The sequence below is a fragment of the Chamaea fasciata genome, unplaced genomic scaffold (genome assembly GCF_029207755.1).
Source record: "Chamaea fasciata isolate MVZ Bird 193981 ecotype frontalis unplaced genomic scaffold, bChaFas1.0.hap1 SCAF_11, whole genome shotgun sequence".
NCBI classification, from domain to species: Eukaryota; Metazoa; Chordata; class Aves; order Passeriformes; family Sylviidae; genus Chamaea; species Chamaea fasciata.
In genome coordinates, this window is record NW_027094096.1 from 19,988,114 (window position 1) to 20,010,768 (window position 22,655).

General features: G+C 40.7%; 1 protein-coding gene across 5 annotated transcripts in view; it reads right to left on the reverse strand.

Moving 5' to 3' along the window:
- The window catches only part of PIK3CA (phosphatidylinositol-4,5-bisphosphate 3-kinase catalytic subunit alpha), a 38,277-nt gene extending 15,667 nt beyond the window's left edge, over positions 1–22,610 (reverse strand). Inside the window, exons 1-7 of one of the 5 annotated variants that reach the window (XM_066193575.1) lie at positions 14,826–14,893; positions 12,156–12,237; positions 5,620–6,033; positions 3,908–4,117; positions 3,021–3,271; positions 949–1,194; positions 43–128 (exon numbers count right to left, since the gene is read on the reverse strand). In XM_066193575.1, the coding sequence (XP_066049672.1) occupies positions 43–128; positions 949–1,194; positions 3,021–3,271; positions 3,908–4,117; positions 5,620–5,971 (1,145 nt within the window). In that variant the 5' untranslated portion in view covers positions 5,972–6,033; positions 12,156–12,237; positions 14,826–14,893. Of the gene's footprint in view, positions 1–42; positions 129–948; positions 1,195–3,020; positions 3,272–3,907; positions 4,118–5,619; positions 6,034–12,155; positions 12,238–12,425; positions 12,488–12,626; positions 12,663–14,825; positions 14,911–22,507 lie in introns of those variants that run through there. The other 4 variants (XM_066193573.1, XM_066193576.1, XM_066193574.1 and 1 more) reach the window with 4 other exon arrangements.
- Positions 22,611–22,655: the final 45 nt, after the last annotated feature.

The following is a 22,655-nucleotide window of genomic DNA, read 5'->3' on the forward strand; positions in this document are numbered from 1 at the left end:
TGAAAGTCAGGTTCTTTGCAGTCACACAGGTATTCATCTTACCTGGGATTAGAACAAGGTACCCTCTGAGTATTCACATTGTCACACAAAGGTTCCCCTCCATGGTAGATACCTGTCCTAACATAGATCTGAAAAAAACATCCGTATTAGTCTTTGAAATGTTACTATAAACAAATTTTTTCATTGCAGTCAACGCATACCATGATTACAACACATAATCCTTTCATTTTCAGCAAGTGAGAAACAAAACCAAAACTGAAAACCAAACAGCCCCACCACTCCTCAAATTGATTCAAGCTCTGTTGGGTGTGAAGCACAGTTTACAAGCATGTCCTTCTAGAGAAAGTGTTTTGGTCTTTCTCCTCATCAATTGCAAAACTAGTTCCCATAAAATACAGTAACAAACTTGAAATGAACACTAAAAAAACACCTCTGGAATTTATTCTCAATTCTTTCTGTGCCAAGGAATTGTGAAAGGAATTCCAAGGAAAGAGAGCCAGGGTTGTAGATGTCTTCAATGGAATTGAACCCTACACCTGCCTTTTGCTCCCCACCACCACACCTTTGTTTTCATAAACAAAGATAGCATCCCCTCATCAAAAGCGCTCTCAGTTACTGTAATATTTCTTAAACACAATTACTTAGAAGACTGATAACAACATTTCTTTTTCTATCCATTGCATACTCTGCTGAAGCTGTTAATCAAACTGAGTCCTGCTCCTACCAGGCAGAATATTTAGCTAACTACCACAACTCACACTTTTAAAGCAGTATAGAAAAGTTTCCAGATGCTAAAACATGGGTGAATACAAACGAATTAAATACTCCAATGTAAGTAAGAGTGGTACTGTTTTCTAACGTGTTAAATAACAGTTCTTTTCCAATGTCAAAACAAAACACTCAGGAGGGAAACCACGAGCTGCTGAGAAGCCACATGTGATGCCATACCTTGTCTATGTCCCTGATGTTCACATTCACATAGGTTGCACAGAGGATCCTTATTCTGAGAGCACTGTTTATGGTCCAGAGGGATTTGGTGGTGGCCTCCCCGTTCATGTAGGGCGTGGCAGTGGAGATGCGCCTGGAGTAGGAGGGCATGGTGAAGGTGTCCAGGGGCAGCTGTGTGTACAGGCTCTCCTTGGCCATCAGCATCAGGTTGGGCATGCGGCCAAGCATGATACAGCTCCTTATGTACTGCAAAGAAACAACCAAAATGTGGACCCCGTATTTTCTGAGCCTGAAAATTGCTAGCTCTTCCCAAGAGAAACTTCTCAACCATTTTCTTTTTCCCAAAACAACCTTGTGTAAACAATATTCCTTTCCTATAACAACTGGTGTTGTTTGCTAATTTTGTTACTTAGCCAATGGGAGAGGTGTCAGTCCTATGGGCCAATAACGTGTCTTCTTAGCACAGCATGTTATAAAAGGGCTGAATGAATTGTAAATAAAGCCTTCTGATTTTTCTACTGCCTTCTGACTGGAGTTGAGCATCTTTATTTCGTGTCCTATTGCGACACTAAAATGTTCTGTCTTTTCAGAGCCTACACTCTTGGTAATGGACACCTAAAGATACTTGGGAAGATGGAAAAGTGAAAGAGCTTATCCTGTCCTGCATGCACACCCTGTACAGTGACGGCAGGTCCAGCACCCAGCAGTCTGAACACGTTGTTGGGTAGGGTCACACAGCCACACTTCATGGTTTTGAGGTGTGAACATCAACAATGGAAGGTTGAACTGGAGAGAAAGATGGGAGCTGAAAAAAACACCAGCTGGGTTTCTTGTAGAGCTCCTTAGCCCCAGCACGGCACAGCACAGAGCAGGTGGATTTTTCCTGGATGCAATTGAGCTGTTTTGGAACAGCAAGGGCTGTACCAGCCTGCAGTGTAGCAGAGGTGACTGATACTGCCAGTCCCAGGCAGAAAGCAGAAGGCAAGCAGCAGACACGCTCATCTTTGGCTCAGTTGTGCTCATTACCCCACGCTCAGCACTGATCCTGACACACTGCACCTGTCCATTCAGGTCTGAGTGCTGGGAGCATTTAGTCTGGCAACACTACCACAAAACACAGTGTGTTAGGACAGGTCCAGCCCGGAGTTAATGAGCACGTTCTGCTGGGGCACAGCAAAGGAAGGCCAGATGCGTCTGAAGAAACCACGCTAGATCAAATAGGTCTGCTGTTTGATCTTCAGATGACTCTGCAAAATTATTCATGTATGCCTGCACTTGTTCCCCAGCTCCCAGAGTACAGAGACACTTTTCCCATTATTCAGGATCCCCCACCCCTCCTTCTCTCCTCCACTGCTCTGAAGATCAGATTGTCAACCATTTTAGCCAAAGGAATGGGAGCAGTTTATTACAACAATACATTCCTCCAAGAGGAAGCAGCAGCAGCCTGTCAGGAAGTCTACAGGGTAATGTTGTTGTCTGCTCCAGAGAGGGCTGCTCAGATGCTCTTCTGTCCCATGTTGTGTCTCACACTCTCAGCACTAAAAAACCCAGGCAGTGAAGGACAGACAGACACAAGGAAGGCTCAGCAATGATTTCTGCAGTGCTGGAAGTCTACGTTTTTAATCTTATTAAAGTAACGATAAAGCTGTAACAGGAAAACAGTTTTCTCTTTTACCACCCCTTCAGGACAGGATTTACAGTAGCAATGGTTGTTAATTTATAATCTGATCAAATTTCCTGTTCTATTACATCAGCACCATTCAAATATGGCTCATCTCTTGCCATTAAAGATCTAGGATATTTCTGAAAGTACTTACCTTTGATTTAGCACTAACATTAGAGGGAAACTTTCAAAGAAAAATTACATGAGTAATATAAATTCTAGTTCAAACCACATTTTCTCCCCCCTCTCCCTTCTGAAGCATATGGATTAGCCAATTTGTGCACACACTGTCGCTTCCCAGGTTTTGGATTAAGTTAATGAAAAAGCCAGACCTAATACTAATCATTTTCCTCCCCACAAATTTGGATTATTTTGGTGTAGTTCAAAAGAAATCCTTTATGTTACTCACCTTATACTGGCTCAGTGGACATTTTTCCAGCAAGTATTCATCACAGCCACAGACTTTTAAAATATATTTGCCCTGGTACTCCAAGACACAAAGCTTCAGTTGTTCAGATGACAGCAACATACTTCGAGTTTTCTTTCTAATTGCTTCAGCAATAACTTGCTCAGGCACACAGTCATGATTGATTTTTAGGGTGTATTTCTGCTTATCATTGTTTGGCGAGACTATTACCCAAATCACCACTATAATTTGCCCTGGAATAAATGCAAAATAATGTCAGGCCTATCATTTTCAATGCAGTTTCCAAACAAAAAGCAGAAACCCAAAATAACCCCCAAACCAAACAACTCCCATGCCTCCCCAACACAGAGATTTGCTTTTAGTATTCAAAGAAGATGTAAACAAGATTCATTGCCCAAACTGAGAGAGTTTATAATTTCTGCAAGGAACTAAATGTATTAAGGTTATTTTTGACTCCAGTGGAAATTCAAACTTTTAGCCCTGAGGTTAATAATATTTTTATTAACTGAATACTAGTATTTGGCCTTCAAGAAAACAGCAGTAACTCTTTCATATTTGAGGACTGTAAGGTAACTCAGTGAATCAACATCATTTAATCCCAGATATCTGAATGCCACAGAAAACTGCAAAGCCAACAAGCTGCTCCCACCCACCAAAAAATTCACCTCTATTTACTGAGTTCTATTTCAAGATTCAGTTAGAATAGCACAATTTTGAATATCCTTTTGAAGGCAGAGTCCACCAAGAAATTACTCTGAATAACTTAAGGTGTAAGATATTGCTGGAGTGTACTAAACACAGCACATAAAACAGTGATCTAAGTCAACACAGAAAACACATTCTGCTTCTGCCGTAAACATTGCCCTTACCTTTGTCTAGTTTGTTGTAGATGTGTTTGGGGAGTTCAGCTGAGGACTCTACATTTGGAGGGTAGACATACAGTGCTCTGCTGTGCGGGGCATTGGCATCTCGCAGATCCACGGCTTCTTTACAGACATTGAGAATGTTTCTTCTGAAGTCCTGGACTTCTGGATCCTTGACCATATCAAACTCACAGACAGGCATGCCAATAGCAAAACCTACAGCATTGGAGCAGCATGAGGATATAATTGTAACTGACAAGTAGAGCTCAAAATTTCTTCAATCGGTCACAAAAAAAAAAGGCAAAACACAGCCTAAAACATGTGCCAGTTTCTACATGCATACATAATTGTTTTATATCTTCAAGAACTACATAGTTCTAAATTGCACTCAGCAGACACAGAAAAGGTTAGAAAACAGGTGTACATTCCCTGAAGATCGTGGAAGCCTTAAATCACTGCTCTCACAGCCAACATTCATCCTGGAGGAAAAGGACCAGGACTCAACTTCCTTTGAAGTCAGCACAGAGTTTCCTAAGGGGACCAGAGGAGCTGTGAAATCTGATTTTTTCTCAAACCCTGGCAGGATTATTGGTAGCTATTAGGACCATAATAAACTTTGCTTTCAACTGAATGACAGCTATTAATTTTTTTTAATGACCTACATTATTCAAGAACTGCAATGAGCACTCCAAGAGACACTGAATTTAAGCTATTTGACACATACTCATATAGTAACAGTGCATTTCTTTCAGGTGCTCAATCTCAGATGCAATTCCATTTACTTTAATGAGATTACTTTGATAAATCATCATTTATGCATGAGAGTGTTCAAATGGAAACTTTCAATTGTTGTGTTGCACGGTTACCTAACCACTGCTCTCCCCAAGTCCTGAACATGTTGAGCTTTACAAAACAGAAGTAATTTACTTATTATGCATTCGTCACAATTAAATCATTTAACAATTAGTAGTACCTCAGAACAAGTATTTCCAGTTGACAAGTCTCTGCCACTGCAGTACACATTTGTTAGCAATGAAGCAGGAGTTGGGTATGTTTGTACTGCCTCAATTTAATACTTAACCAAGATGTTGGAACAAATGCCAGATTCCCTGTGCTTTCTCAATGGATCATGGAAATCATAAACTACTCCAGAGATGATTCAAAACAGCACAGTTCATCTCACCTTTGCATCTCCAACCTCAGGTATTTTTTCCCTCCTCTCCCTATGCTCTTTTGTCAGAAGGGGGAAGAGGAAAGGTGAAAAAAAATCTAATTTCTGAAATCTGACTTTCTAAGCAAGCTAGAGCAGTATTAAAATCTGTGTCCACAAATGTGGTTTAAGATTTGTAGTTAAGTCCAGAATTTACAATTCTGTAAACTTCAAAATAAATTCCCAAACAATATGACAGGTGTTGCTCTGCAATAATATGAAATCACGCTAATAAAAGATGAGCAAAGATACCCTCTAACCCACAGGAAATTAAAAATACATTTTACAAAGCCAAGGTGAACGAAACAGATCAGAAAAAAGAAGTTTAACTCACTGACTATAAATAATGGCTTTACTATGATCAGCATCTTTGGACATTTGATGGAACAACTGGCAGTTATGAAACATGACGGATACAGGTGACAAACACGACCCATTTCAATTCTTTGTATTTTGAAGAGGATAATCAGTTAAACAGATTATGTTTTTTAAAAAAAGATCATCTCACCTATTTCTCTATTAAGAATCTTTTCTTCTCTGTTACCTACTGGTTCAATAACTTTTAGGAAGGGCTGAAACAGTCGCAGGTCACAAAGTCTCCGTGTTTCATCGAAAAACTCTTCTCTCTCTGCTTCCTGTGTAACACTTACAAAAATGTAAGAAGATTCATCCTGAAGGAGCTGATAGAGAGGGTACTTCCTTGCTTCTTTAAAGAGTTCATGTTTAATAGTCAGTAAGGTGGCCTCACGGAGGCATTCTAGAGTCACTATCATTCCATTTGGGAGGAGACACTCCACCAGGATCCTGGGGGGCATCAAGTGGATGCCCCATAATTCACCAGACGACGGCCGCGGAGGCATTTTGAACTCTTGCGGTGACTTTGTACTTCAAGCTTTTCAAGCAGTGATTCGTACGTGTAAACCTGAGTGAAGATCAGAAAGTTAAATGTCAAAAATTTAAAATACAAACACCGTCAAGGATTTCAGATAAAATGGTTCAAACGCTGCTTGTAATTGCAGACGAATATTCAGGGCTGTATTTTACATTCATAAAAAGGACTTGATAAAAATAAGCCTAAGAACTTGTATTTGAATCTAAATATCTACCCAAACAAAACAGTTAATAGAACACACTAGCTTGGGAAAAAAGCCAATATACATATAGTCTTAAGAATAGAGGATATTTTTTTATCTGAACTTTTAATTCATTAATAGAACTTAAATAGCAGGGGGATGAAAATACCTAATACTCAAACTATTATAGAAATTTTTAACCAAAACTCAAGCCAAGTTCTCCAGAGTTTTAATTCGGAAAGTGAAGCATTTATTATAATTAGGAGGATACAAACCATCAGGTCTTTTAAGTTTAGCTAAACCAATGCTTCCACATTTAAGTTGTTTTTTTTTTCTCATCTCAAACCTCTAAAGTATTCAAACAACACTTACATAATCGTTATAAACATTTACTAAAAGCTCTAAACTTGATTTTAAGAATTCATGTACACACAAGACTTGGCCATAGCCGTTTCAGATCAGTATAAGCTACTTACTCCAACAACAAACCCTTTTTTCCATGAATGAGACAGAAGAATTGAGCCCCACTAACACTTTGTAGTTGGGCTTGTTTAATTTAGAGCCAATGCCCTGCTCCAGTTCCCTTTGGCAGCTGCATGAATGTCCCTGCCAAGCCAGAGGAAAGGAGGGGAACACGTGTGACTCTCTAGCTGTGCTGCTCAGGCCATCTTAGAGCAGAGGAAATGAGCATGAAAAAGAGAGAAAATGAGAATGGGACAGAGTATGAGAAAACCAGAATCTGGACAGAGCAGAGATGTTTTATAGCCCAGTGGGTGAGGGGAGAGCCCAAAAAGAGAGCAGAACTACCCAGCAGGCACACAGTGATTCTCCACCAATAAACACTCCTAATCCCTACCTATTTTTAATTTCCTTAACCAGAGGCAATATTTGTGTATTTGCAAAAGAAATCCAGTTTGTTCAGACTGTTTTCACATATAAACTGTTGGCCTCCTGTGACAAGACTGAAGAACACTTCATGGTACAAAAATATTTTGTTTTCTTTACTGGAATCCTGATACTTTCACACAGTATCCTGAGCTTTTCAGCAATGAAACGAAGTTGCCTATCATTACCCTTAATTTTGGAGAGATCCATCACAGAATGTTAAGGGTTGGAAGGAACCCTAAAGACCATCTCATCCCAACTCCCCTGCCATGAGCAGGGACATTTTCCATTATCCCAGGTTGCTCCAAGCCCCACCCAACCCAGCCTTGGACACTTCCAGGGACGGGGCAGCCACAGCTTCTCTGGGCAACCTATGCCAGGGCCTCACCACTTTCAGGGTCAATAATTTCTTTCTAACATCTACCTAGCCTAAATTCACCTTCTTTCAGTTTGTACCCATTCCTCCTTGTCCTATCGCTACAGTCACAAACACTCTTAGGACTGCCCCTGTATCTCAGTTTTCTTAACAACAGAAAGGAAGGGAAACCCACAAGCCAACAGCTTCACATCTCTTCTGCTGGATCAACTTCCTGAAAGCCCTCACTGTGGAAGAGCAACGGTTGCAATGCTCAGCAAATTTTCAAAATATGTATTTATATAAAAATACATTTCTGAATATATTAATTAAATCATGATAATATAAAAATAATATGTAACACTTTATATATATATATTTTAAAAAGTGATCCTCCTTGCTGCAATACCATTTCTTTTCTAAGAAGTTTTCTTCCAAGTACATCCAGTACCTGCTCTTGCCACACTTCAGTTCTTACAAAGAAACATTAGAATGAAAATTATGTTTTCCCAGATCCACTGCTTCCTAAGCAACTCTGAGCAGCAATAGGGTCGTCTTTTTTAATCCCTCCTTTGTAGTTGTAGTTTAGGCTTTTAAAAATATCCATGAAAGTATTGAAGTGCCACTGCAGATTTAGAAAAATGCTTTTCCACTACCATCTCATGCATATTTAGAAACGCTTTGCAACTGACTTCTTTTCAAGAAAGAGCTTAAAGAAGCTGTTTTATTTCCCTCATCATTGTAATAGCCTCAGTGAGCGGATGCTGAAATGGAAAGCTCTCAGCACACATAGTGTATTTACAGAGACCAACTTGGGAAGCTTACCAATTACAAAACATTACCAGTGAACCCAAATAACACCATTCAGAGTAACTTGGAGGGTTCCAAACCACTGATAACTATCCTCAGCTCACAGATAAAATGAAATACTCAAGTTAAATGCCATCTTTTTGATCAGGCAATGCATGAACGGGGTTCCCTCTCCATATCACTGAATCACATGCCTATTTACATTTCTTAACTGCAAACACAGGCAGAAGCACATCACTGTTATGGCACAAACTAGCACAAAGCCCCCAAACAAACAAGGATATGCAGTCATATGAGCTCTCCTGTCCACACACACAATGATAATACAGATGGATGGCAACCAAACTAAATATTCACAACACAGACTGAGTTTATACCAGCAGCCTTTTAATTTCAGTTCCACCGTCCTGCTGAGGCTCTTCTGAACCTTGAGGGCGCATTTTCACCCGGCCCAAGGTGTGTGTTCTCACTCCTTACCCTGCTGGCACTGGGGCTCCCTGAGCCAACTGGATAGAACAGGCAGAGAACAACTCACTTTCCCCTCCTTGTGCTGCCTTCTGTTGCTGTAGCTCCTTCCGGAGACCCCCATGGAGTCAGCCTAATGCAGGTCTGCACTGGGACTGCCTGACTGCAGCACTGCTGGGCAAGAGCAGCTGCAAGGAGGGTGCCTCCTTCCACTGCAAGTCTTCCTCCCTACTAACCAGCAACAAAGAAACAGAGGCAGGAGTGGGGGACACACATACATCAAAAATGTAAATCCTTTTAGCCAAGCAGCTCTTCAAAATAAACATCAGCCTTGGCTTCCTTAAAGAAGTCAAAGCTTAAATGACAACTCAATACCTTTTCTTTAAAAACTTGCAAACGGTCCAAATGTGACATCCCCAAATGTACAATTTTTGGAGCATCTGTACCAAGACAGCAGCTTTTGTTTCAAGCTGGGATACAGGCGTGTGCTGGAGTGGTGCATGCAGTGACTCTGCGGGCACATTCATTTCACTTGCACATGTAAGCACGCCTCCAGGGTTTGGATTTGGAAAGCAAGAATGTAAACAGAAACAGTTTTGAAGTATAGCTGGCAGCTTGTGTTTCTGTGTACACTTTCAAATCTGGAAGGCTGCCTGGAATAAATAGAATCAATTATGTTCTTCGACAGTAAAAGGACTGTAATTTTAAGGGAATTCTAGCGAGATGTTATTCAAATCAAACTAAGGGGACATGCAAACACTTCAAATGAACACTTCATCACACCTGCAACCCCTGACCTTCCTAAAGCACCTTAAACATTCTTCCCCCTGCCAAAAGCTTTGGGACATCTGGACTAGTGCAAAACAATCTCTAGTTTTGAGATTCCATTCGAAAAGGATAAACACACATGAGGGAAGACAGCAGGAAGATAAACATATCCTCCATAATACAGACTCCTACTATGCTTCCAGATACATTAGCATATGAATGCTAATTTATACAACTTCTTTTCTTACAGGATAGAAATCAGCTATCATCTGATATAGATGGAATAGCTCCTTATTAAGAATATGACATTCCAAGTTTAGAAAATTTGGTTTCAGTAAACTATGACAGTTTTATCACTCCACAGATGAAGACACTCTGCAGGTCAGGAGGGGCAATCTAGGGGAAAAAATATTATTGTTCACTTTAGCAGACACAGTTTAGCCTGCCCGTCATCAGTCCAAGTACCTACAGTTACCCTTGAGGCTCTGCAAGTTCTTCCCTCTCTAAAGTACCAAGTAGCAAGAGATGTAGTGAGCATACAAGGAAGCAAGAAGTGCACTGTGCTGTAATATTGTATTGAAGTACAGAGTATGGGATGCTTATGCAAAAAGGTACACACATCCCAGTGCCTGAGCACTGAATAATCTGCACTGCTGTATACATCAGCCAGTGTTTCAAAACCCATTCAAAGGACAGACTAAACACTCGATACAATTTTATCAGCCCACGTTTGAAATTGAATGAGTCATTCAGCAAACTGCTACAATTTAATTGAAGTCCATTAGTTTTTCCAGTCACAAGACAAATCCCATTACACTGTTTCTACAGACAGGATGTAGCAATGTTTTATAACATTTTGTGGCATCTTTGGTATCAGAGAGCTGCCCATTAGGATTTCTGTCTGGATTTGATTTCTTTTCCAGGTAGAAGTTTCCTTTAGACTCCTAGCATTGCCATCTATTCATTCAACAATCCAACAATTTATGATCCTGATTTACTGTGCACTCATGTGTAGGTTAAATGATTTTCCTGATTCTCTAGCACACTGACAGAAGTATCAATTACAGGTACGACCCCCAAATAAGCTTTGATAAAGTACTGTGGAATCCCCAAAACAGAAGCTGTGAGTTTGCGCAAATAAAAGAGTTATTGGAACAAGAAAAACACTTTTCAGAATGCAAGGGACATTTCAACCTTTCTAAATGCCAAAATGTTTTATTCTCACCATCAGACAGACCAGACACTCTAAAACATGAAAAGAACTGGGCGGAGTTGTGTGTCTAATTTTGCTGCTGTCCAAACCTGCTGTGTGGTGACAGTAAGACTGCCCCAGACTAGGTATTTTCAGTACTGTCCTTTTGTTCTTCCTGTTTGCCAAGTTGGCACTCTTCCAGAACCCAGGAAATCTAGAACAAAGATGTCTGAAACTGTCTTCCATGAAAACACTGTCACACACAGATTTAACTGGGAAAAAATATTGCTTTGCTCAGAATAGAAAACAGCAGACTGTTGCATTGCAGGCGTGTCTGATTTCATACGTATTGCTTTCGTCCTTATTTCCCAGAAAACCAGCAGATACCCGGAACTCCTTATCTGATCACAAACAGTAGCCCCAAGGGAGGCAAACAGGAGGATTTAACACTGTCAAAAACATTTTCACATTTAGTTTCCTTCAGGAACAGGCAAATATTTCCAAACACTACCAATTTTATTTGTAGTTACCCATTTCTTCCACCCTTCAAAAAACAGTGCTGAGTACATTTGCCTTATTCTAGACAGAGCTAAAGCCCTTTAAAATTACTGGCAACATCTGTAGAATAGTTGTACTGCTGAAATACATGATTGTTCTTTCCTGTGAATGCAAAACCTCACTAGAAATTAGTGAAAAGCAGTTTCACTTTAGTTAGATATGAGACTATGGGGTGGCTATGTTTCAGAATTGTTCTCTTTAAAGTTATCTTACATCCAGATTTATTTTTTCAGAATACAATATTCTCCTACTGACTTTCAGACTCTATGAATAAAATTTATGGTGAGGTCATCCTGAAAAAAGAAGAACTCATGACAAAGTATTTCCCAGGAGGAACTATGTGTGTTATGTTGCTGCAGGATCAAACAGCTGAAACAAATCCAAGATGATCAGTTTAAAAAGATTTACTATTGCTGGAATATTTTTTCCTCTCCAAGTGAACCAAAAGACCTTTGTGAATTCTTATTCTGAAATCCCCTTGCTCGCCCTCCCCCATCCATGCAGGCATAATGTTTATAGCTTCCCTCACTGTCTGGGAGCCATGAAAACAGGATCACGAGAAAGAAGCATTTTCAAGTTGTTGGTGACCTCCAGAGCTCCCACTACAACTGTGCCTTCTCCCTAGGGATCCCATGACATACCAAAGGCAGAATATCTGTCCTAGAACATTTTCTTCCAGCTAAAGGCAGAACTTTTTCTCCTAGTTAGACAAAGGAAAGTATGGAATTAAATTCTCCTTTTTAGTGCAAAATCATTCAGTAATTCCATCTCTAGCTTCACCTCAAAGGACAGGATTTTGTTACTTATAGAGGACTAGTAGTCATAAAGCACAACAAAGAATTAGAAAAGCAACATTTCATCTATTTACACTTCACATATCTGCTTACTCACTATTTCAACCATTAGCTTGGCTTGCTGTGTAGCAGGATGAGAATTACCTTTCCACTTGGCTCTGCGCTATTCCTCCACAGTAGACTGTGAGCTCTGAAGGTCAGTGAGCAGCAGCCAAATTCTTTCAAGCTGTTTAAATCAAAAACTTTAAAGTTTGGCAACAAAATCAGAGCAACATGCCATTTTGTACCCATAGAAATGAGGTTTTCCTCTGATTACCTATTTTTGTTTAATACTCCCCCTCACATGGCTGACAAACATTGTTTTATGTGAACATCAAGGAGAACACGAAGCCAAAGCACACCACAAAACCTTACTCTGCTGCTTGCTGCAAATATTAATGGTTTCAGTGTCAGCTTTCACATGCAGTTCTGCTTTTAGAAATTAGTGCCAGATGATGTAAACAAAAGTTTGCTCTAGAACGTAACTAATGAAACCAGGTTTGAAAAGTAACAAATGCTAGTTACGTAACTAAATATATCTATCTATCTATCTATATATAGATATAAAATTTCCACCTTAAATAGTGCTGTTTACTTTTCTTTCCATGTTTCTTCCCATCCTCCCACCTTCCTGGGGTATTTGGAATGCAGACAGTAAACAGGATCTTTAAAAACAGGAAGTGCTGGCACATAGACAAGGAACCAGAGCAGAGCTAATCCAGGTGTTCTGCGCTCCGGTCTAGTCTGAATCCCCACCCAACACGAGCAGCTGTGTAGCTGATCTGTAACTCAGATCCAGGACCTTTCCCAGTGCTGATCTCCCCGGATTTGTCACCTTGGCTTTTCGAAGTAACTGCTGCAGCACGACGAACCTCCAGCTGCATTAAGGAAGAGGAAAGATTTCCTCTCCCAACTGTCCCTACCCAGAAAGACAGGGAAAGAACTGTAATAAAACTCCAGAGGTACTGCACACCTCACACGGCTACACACTTGCCTCTCTAGCACAAGCACCCGTGTCAAGAGGGTTCAATTATTAATTTACATTCATCTTTACACAGAACAGTCACCCTGTGTGCCCTTCCTTTACTAAGAAGCAGCTGAAAAAGACATCAGGCTCAGACTGACTTACAGTATCTTGTTTACTTCCCGTGTAACATTTCTTAGGATGCAGTCCGGCAGCAACTTTAAACTGAGATAAAGTCTTTCTGCTGTACTAAGTTACTCCAGACCCTGAAAGTAACCAATGTGTAAAACCAGAAAAAGCTTTTGGAGTGGCAGTGGATAGCATCATTCTTGCATCTTCACAGATTTTTAATAGTAAGCCTAGAACAGTGAGCTGGAAACAGGAGTTTCAGTTCTCTAATCCAAATATAAATTAGCTTTCCATTTATGCTATCTTTACAGACTTCTGTAGCCAAATAGTACTTAACAGGAGCATGGGTTTAGTCTGCATGGACTTACTAAATTCAGTTAGCAGAAATCATTATCTTTTATTTACTGCCAAACAGAGGATAGCATGCAACTTCATTTTTTGTTAGAGGATTTGTAAGGAACCACATGTCTCAGCAAAAGCCATGGAAGTAGGTCGTTTTATTTTTCTCTTTGTTTAAACTCCCCAACTGAAAAACGAAAACAATGCTTTCTCCACTGAGCTACTCCTTAGCTCCCTTTTCAAAACCATTTGTTGAGCAAAGGAAGTTGGTAGCAGAGTTAACACAAAGGATCAGCCACTGTAATGAAAATACTCAATCCTGCAGCTAAATGCACTCGTCCTATAAAGAGCTGAAACTCACACAGTTCTTAGCAAGTTATCCTATACAAAGACACATGGAATAAAACAGCAGCAATCAAATCCAGCTCCGTGCGAACCCTGTCCTGTGGAAGCTGTTGTCTACTTCCACACAAGCTGCAATAACGACAGGAAAATACCACAGCTTTTCAAGGGTCAGTCAGAAATGAAGTCCTACTCCCTATCACTTGTTTCTGACACAGTCAATGGTGATTAACTAAATATTTATTTAGCAGTAGATGATAACCTCGCTGAGAGGTAAACAGCAACAGTTTTCCATAAAATATTTTCAACAGACCAAGACTGTCCTGCCTACCCCCCACACCAAGTGGAGATAATATTCATCTGCAAAGAATTTGGCACCACTAATAGCTCCCATCAGGCTTCATCTCCCTAAAGGTCACAGATCACATTGGTGTATTGCACCTAAGCACACAGGAAAACGGGGCCTTCTGTGTGAAACAACGCTGCAAGACTAAATTCCCATTTTGTAAACTTACCTGACTGCTTCATGAAAGTTAAAAAAACCCCAAAGTTTCTCTGAAACTTCAAGGAGTGTTTATTCTTCTTGCAGCTGTTGACCCTGGTTGAACAGCACTTCTCCCTGATTTACAGGTTGGACATCACAATCCTGATGCTCAAGACATCAATACATTTGCATTTGTGTTCAAGTGCAAACAAACATTTTTTACTGTGACTGTGTGTGTCAGTACACAAGCTGCATGTGGAGCTGCATGCTCCAGACTGAAGCACAAAACCAGCTCTGGTAAATTGGGACATGGTTCTTCAGTGTCCTTAATCAAAAGTTTATCATTCCTGTACATGACTGTTAGAAGCATCTGTTATGATTTGATGTTAAAGTTCCCTGCACAAATTAGGCTGCAAAGGAGACCAAATGCCTGTTCAACAATTTCAACATTATTCTGCCACATTAAGTTTATAAGGGAAAGATGAGAGAGAGAGAGATGGAAGCAGGAGAGAATCACCATCATGGATCCTGTGGTGTCCTATTGGTCCTCCAGTGCCCTGGGCTTCTTTGCAGTGGTGGTAGGATCCCACCTGCTTCACTCCCAGTCAGTTTTAAACCATCTCACTAGCATGAGAAACTTGAGTGGTTTTTGGTTTTTCATTAGCATGAGAGGTGAGAGTGGGTGTGGTTTTTGGTTCTTCATTAGCATGAGAGGTGAGAGTGGGTGTGGTCTCACCACTTCACATGGTCAGGTCTTATTTTGGTGGTCGTTAAGGGCCTGCTCTGCGGGTCATACAAGGCACACGTCCCCCAAAACCAAGTGTCTTCCTTGCGACCCCACTCCTTGGCTTGTGCAGCTACACACCACAGTGGAGCATTGCCGTGAAAAGCACTGCCTTTGGTCAGAAATGAAACTCCCCATTTTTGTCGCTCACGCAGAGGCAGCTCTGGTGTTTCCGCAACAAGTTTCATCACCGAGCAAGTGTTTAAGGCAGATGCTGCAAATGTTATTGTCCCTTTCCTTACAGCATCTGCTTTGCAAACCATGTTGTGCAACACCAGCATGGCAAGCAGGGGCTACTGAGACAGGAAGCTGTGTGCTGTGCATCCCTTTTCTCTACTACAAGCTGCAACCCAAACTGTTTCCCTAACAAGGTCAGTGTATCAGCAATTTGTGGTTGATGCATCAGAAAGAAATGGAGAGTGTTAGTCTAAATAGATACTGTTTATAGTGAACATGAACTTCCACAGAAGTGACATTAACTCATAAGTATTTAAGCAGTGACTATCAGTCACATCTCTGCAGTAATTTAAGGATTTCCCAGCTTCCCAGTTTTTCACTTTCATATCCAGATTAAATGGTTTGAGACTAAGGCACATGCAGCCCACTACTACAGTCAGACCTCTGTAAGAAGGATATATTAAATTGAAAGGCTTTTATTTTAAAAAAGATACTGGTAGTAATCAGTCACCACTGTTGAGAGGATTTTACACATTTGCACGAACAAGGAAGTATTTTTTAAACACATGGATGGTTCTTTGGAAACATTTCATTAATGTTTTTGTAGGTGTGTATATTCAAAAAGATTGAAATCAGTTCTCAGCCTGGTGAAGTTTAACCATGGATTAGAAGAGAAGACCACAGAAGCTCAAGTGTTTCGGATTTAATTTCCATCCACTAAAAAACACCAATTAGGGAAGCGTATCTATCTTGCAAAGCATCTTTTTTGTTGTTTAAATAAATAACCTGCTCACATACCAGGAACACGAGAGAGTGGAATCTATAATCATGGTTACACTTCTCACATCACCCTGAAGCTGTTTGTGATATTGCACTATCTGCTGATGTACCATGAAAAGCTTGGAAAAGAGGTGATGAAAGAAGACTTGAAGAGCTGGATTACAAAGCACTTTGACAACATATTTAAGAAGAGTTTCCAGAGTCAGGAATAGGTTTTGCTATCCTTCTCTTCATGTATAAACTCTGCCGTTTTATTGCCCGTTGGCTTCTGTTTTCATCTTTATCTCTTGGTGGTAGTTTTTGCCATCGCTTCCGAACAGAAAAAACATTCCAAGCTGGAGCTATCTGAGATCAAGGCAGTGCTGTTGAGCAGTGATAACAACATCAGTACTTTATCCTCCATTTCAGAGCTACTTGAAGAGGAAGGCAAGTTATTAGAATTTCAGATGTTCAACCTTGGTTGAGCACAAGCAAAAGAGTTAATCCCTACCTTCTCAAATAAAATGTTAAAATCAATTTAAGCCCTTTCCAATTACAGCATTACAATTTCATACATTACCATTTTACACTAAAATACAAATGCAATTTATCACAAATCAGCCTTTGTAAAAAACCTGCTGGACTGGCAGTGGAACTCACAGGCATATATCCTCCATTTTACACCACAATCAAGACTATTCCAGATGTCTTTAAAAATAGCTCTGAAACACCAGAGGTTTTCTGGGGACAAGTGCTCTTTCACAGTACTTAATACCTTAAAATTGAAGATTTCAGAGGTGTCAGCATCAAACTGCAAGAAGATAAAACACAATATATTTATCACTTCCCTCCCACCAGTGGAGACTGCCTTGATAGACTGGTAAGTGGAACTGGTTGTTCAACATCCACAAAGGCAGAAGAGCAATTTTCAGTGTTATTAGTATCACTTCCACTTTTATTATTAGTCACAGTATTTCCTGATTATTCCGTAAAGAGCTGGGAATATAAATAAAATAAATGAAGACTAAGTGGTATGTTTTAGAGTCTAAGCAGTTTAACGATAACACAGGCATATTTTGGAGTATTTGGAATGATAGCCTTGACTTCCCTTTTCCCAGAGGAAGTTAGCTCTATCTAGAAACTTCTTATGTTAGCACTATTAACTTCCACCTTTCAAACTGTGCCTGTAGTCAGGAGTTAAGCTAAGTGTTTTCCAGATTTAATGAAAAGTCTCCTAATGGCACAAGCACCCAAGCTGGATCATAACATCCCTCCTCACAGTAAGGATATTTATTGAGTTTTGCCAGAACTGAATAGTTTGGGAAATAAACAATTCCTCTCCACTCTGCTTGCCTGGTAAACAAGCCTTTACCCCTCTGCTCATTCTCCCTCTTTCGCACTTGTATTTTCAAGCATTCCACATTTAGTTTGCCAACGTCTTTGCAGAGATCAATCTCCTCACTTTTCCAGCAGGTCAGATGTCAAAGTCCCAAGGTACTGGAAATTTTGTTCTATTAGATTCAGATCACAGAAAAGGCATGTATTTCTACTTATGGCTGATTAGTCTCAGAAGAAATGCTGAATCTTGAATATTTTCCTTTCAGTGATGTTCCAAGTTTCTTGCATTTTGAGGATGTTCGAGAATTTTTTTCTTTGTTGATTGCTGACAGCTAAGAGGAGGAATAAGGTTGCAACAGGGAGCAATTTTTTATTCAACAATTTAGTGTCCTCTGCAAGGATCCACAGCTAAAGAGCTAACAGAGATGGGCACTTTTCCAAGACAAGTGTCATTTCACCAGAAAATTCATGGTTTTGGAAGGAGCAGGACCCAATTTAACAGGAAGAGTTAAAAATCAGGAACAGTCTTGGAACATATTGGGCAAGAGTCATCCATCACCATTAACTGCTAGATTAAGTATTGGCAAAAGACTGACTAATGAGTATGAAAAAAAGAAAAACAGTGAAGTCTTAATGACAGATAAGTTTTTTGACATGTTGTACAATCTAGGAGGCAACCATCCAGCTTTCTCTCTTTCCTGTTGGAGAGAAAGTAACCCAAGGGACGTTTCTCTACATTTCTTTGTCGTAGAAAAGGGTCAGAATATACAGATTTTTCACAATAAATGTGACTCAGCTGTCCCAAAATTCCAGGGAATTTACATCAGTCTTAGTCAATTCAATAAGTCTCCTGTATTCAATAAATATACTTTGCGGTTCACAACCCTCAAAAGCTACATTTGCAAGTGTTCCTTTAATCAGAAGGTACAGGCAAAACTGCCAAAGTTTTTCTGCATAAAAATCCATGAAGGTAAGTTAACTAAAGCAAACGTGTTAACCAGTAGACAAAACCCCCAAACGACAAACCCCAGTCTCTTTGGGATATATCTAACCCTCCACTGGTGAAAAGCAACAGGGCACGAAACCAGAGATCACTGAACCTAAAGTTGTATGTCTGACCCAACAGTTTGTTCTTAAACTTGACTGAAGTAGCCACTTCTACTGCTGCAAGTCAAGGCAAAGCTTCACCAGCGCTCCATCACTTCACCCTGACAAAGGTCAGCTGGCCTCTTAGAATTTCATTTTTACATTTCTGGAGCTCAGCTATGTGAGCACAGTTTTCCAAAGACAGACTATAATCATTCCCAGGCAGTTTACCTAGCAGACACAATTGACCAAGTGCTTTTATCCCCTGTTTTGCTGGCTTTAAAACCACTGGAAATAGAGAACAAGTGATGATGTCCACTGTCTCTCACATTTCTCCTTTGAAATACACAGGTGTCCTAGACTGCCTTGCACAAAATCTGTGCCCAGAATTAACTAGAAAAATACTTTTTTAGAATTCAAGTGTAGATACATGCCATATAAAACAACATATGTGCTGCAAAATCATTAAGTATTGCTTAGACTGAGAAGTCAGATCCAGAATTACATAAACTTTACTCAGTCTGCTGTATTTTCATATGACTACAAGTTAACATACAGGATTTATTAAAAAATGCCTCTTTTTCTTCTTTAAACCAGTTTAATGCCCTCTACCCCCAAGCTGGGCTTGGTTTTGTGCTGGATTTTTTGTTTGTTTGCTTGCTTGATTGATTGCATAGGTTTGTTTGGATTTTGTTAAAATTAATATAGAACTATACCAGTTCTGCAAGAGGAAAAAAAACCCAACAAAACTGAGCAGTTAATACTCAGAGTATTATTTCTGGTTCGTTTAACACTTCATTAACTATTCAAAAATAGATCTGTAGAACAAATTCAGTTGGGAGGAACCTCTGGAGCTTATCCTGACCAACTTTGTGATCAAAACAAATCGCATACATTTGTTGTCCAATTAAATAGAGAGAGAAACAAATGTAATCTCACCACTGCTCCCATTTGGATTAGGATACTACAAAGAGACAATCCTAACAGAATTCTTTGCCATGACACATTCTTCACTTCAAGAGCAAAAAGAATATTCCCATCCAGTTTTAGCATAAATATTTTTGTGGCCTCTTCTAGTCATAGCTACAGACAGGCATCATCCCCCTGGAGCAGCTGGATGTCTGGCTTTTTAAAAGGATGAGACAAAACTCCCACAAGCATGGAATGCAATGTATAACATAAAAAGCTGCAAAAACCCCAAACCTTAGCCCACATCTGTTCTCCAGTTAGTCAAAGTGCAAACTCTTATCCTCCCCCTCCAACTTCATCACACACACACACACACACACACAAATGCAGATATGGCCCACTTTTTCTCAGTGGGGAGGATTTACTAGATCTCACATATTTTTTCAGTAATTACAAACCAGTAAGACAAAACTTAGTTTTATAATGGTGTTTAAAGACTAAACTAGAAAGACGAGTTTTTCAGTATTATTTTTGTCCAGTTATGAATAACACAATCAGTTTCTGCATCAGTACTGAAGTTAAAAGAAAGTACCTTAGCTTCCCCTCACCCAAACACAACACCCCTCAAAAAAGTCCAATTAACTACAATCTTTGTTAACCTTCATTAATGTACTCAACCAGGCAAAGCTACATGACGCCAGTCTAGAGCTGCTATCATTTCTTGTGTGATGTGGAACTAATGTACCATCATCCCAATTTCCTCTTACCCCTAACAGGCAAACAAAACCAATAGCAACAATCTTCCCTTTGGAACCGAGTGAAATTTGCCAGGTGGTCAGGGTAGTCCTGACACCCAGAGAATCCGCACCAGAAATCTCCAAGGTTTCATAGTGAGTTGACATTTTATGTACAAAACATAAGAAAGCAGTTTTTGCTTGTCAGCCTTAGGCTTGTTGTCTAATCATTTATAGACAGCTTTAACTCAGAAAGAAATTAAACTTATGATGATCATCAAGGTTGTTCCAAGCTGTATCACACACAAGCAGGCCATCAAAAAGCACACCACACACAGCAAAATCTGAGGATCTGTGGATCAGGAAGTCCATTCCTCATGCCACAACACCTTTTAAAGGTGTGCTTTTCCTCTAGTGACTGCAAACCTCTTGTGAGGTTACTTAGTTTGTTTTGTGAGACAGCATGAGGGTAAAGCATGAACTCCCTGTTGGTTGCAGAAATTCATATTCTAAAGCTTTGAGCAACTTTTAAAAAAGAGTTATCCAGGGAAAAGTATCCTCCATTTGCTCACAGAAAGCAGGAATAGCCTGATTATCAGAGAAACAGTTAACTAAGTATTGAACCACTTTACGACTTCCAATAAAGCACAATTGCTTTGTAAACAAATCAGCTACACCCCCTTTCCCAAAGAATACTCCAGAAAGAAAAAAAAAAAAAGAAAAAAAAAAAGAAACAAAACCCAAAAAACCCCCTCTCAGAGCCATCATTCAGGCAGTAAATGCAACAACAAACAGAATACACTTGTCATTGACACAGAATGACAATTTGGAGCAGCCAATTAAAACACTTTGGCATGGATTTGTAGGCTGGGATTCGCCTGTCCTGAAAAAACACCTAACACTGTCCTCAGGTTGCTAAGAATGGCACCAAGTTAACACCCAGGAAATGCAGGGCATCTCACCAGTCAAATTCCAGCTGCAGCTCTGGAGCTGCTGCATTTATTGTCCTAATGAAAAAGTGGAATATTTCACAGATCCCATAGGAATTGTGTGGTTTCATAAATTCCTCTGTGAACATTGTGAGCTTGGTTGATGTGTGGTTTCCTTACATCAGCTAAAATATGCTTCCAAATAAGTAACAACTCTGAAAGAAGTTTTCCAATGCTCTTCTTTGAGAATAAAGTTATTTATTATGAAGCTTTAAGTTCACATGGGGCTTTATTTTAGAACAGCTTATCCAGTCAGTTCCTCAGAGCAGAAACACTATTAAATCCCATCACTCAGAAGACTGGAATATTCCCAGGAACTAACAAAGTTTACACACAAGAAGTGGACTTTGATTATTACATCGCATTATAGAATTGCAGCATGGAAGCAACAAGTACGAGTACACCTCTATAAACTAACTGTGAGGTGCAAGAAACTAAAGAATGACTCAGATCACGATGAGAAAGTTTCTAACTTTACCCAATGTGATAGATTTGAATGCCTGGGAGCAGGGATGTGAAAGTACAAACAACTAACAGGACAGAATAGATTTTTTTTTTCTATTAGGTTCTACAAAATCTAGACTCAGAACCCAATTTACCACTCCTTTATAGGTTTGCTGCATAATTAAATCAATAAAAGCATCACACTCCCTACTGTCTACTTTTAAAGTATATATCTTTGCCTCCTGTTTGTCATGAATAGGCACTGCTTATAAAGTAACGTTTGTTCAACCAGATCTTCAGTCAAAAAGAAAAGAAATACAGACAAAAAAATTATAAAAGTTAAACGCATATCCACAACAGCTACAGAAGTAATTGGCCTGATATCTTAATAACTTAAGGAATACTGAAAATAGCCACAAAACCCCCAAAGAAAAACAAACAGGCAGCTTGTGTTAGTTTGGCCAAAGTTTTGCTAATATAGAGTCTACCAGAAAACACACAAATACTGGCAAGAAACAGCAGTTTCCTACGTAACATCAGTCCAAACCGATCTCTGGGCAGCACGAAACAGGGAAGATTTCACAGGGATGAGACACCGCCAGTGTCAGCCGAGCGCATCTGGGAGCAGGAGCTTGTGCGGAGCCAGGATCCGCGCACACACACCCCCACACACCCCCAGGGGAGAGGCTCCGCTCCCGGCGGCATCACCCAGCCCCATCCCCAGCCCCGCCGGAGCACACCTCCAGCACACAGCTCCGCTCCAGGGGTGGAGGCACCCACGCTGCAAAACAACAAGCCGCTATTCTTCCTCTCCCCGGGTCACGTCCCCGCGAGCACCCCGAACGCGGGATGCGGCGGGGCGGCTCTCCCGGCCCCGCGGCCCCTCAGCCCCCTCAGCGCTGCCGCCGGAGCCCCCTCAGCCAGCGGCGCCCCGGGAGCGGCCCCTGACGACCCCGCCGCGCCCGCCTCGCTCACTCACCGCCCGCCGCGGCCTCCCCGGGCCGGCCGCGCCCCGCGCCGCCTCCCGCCGCTGCGGCCGCCCCGCTCGCCTCGGCCGGTGCCTGTGCCCCGGGCGCGGGCGGCAGCGGCGCCGGCAGCCGCTCCCCGACAGCCGCCGCCTCCCGCAC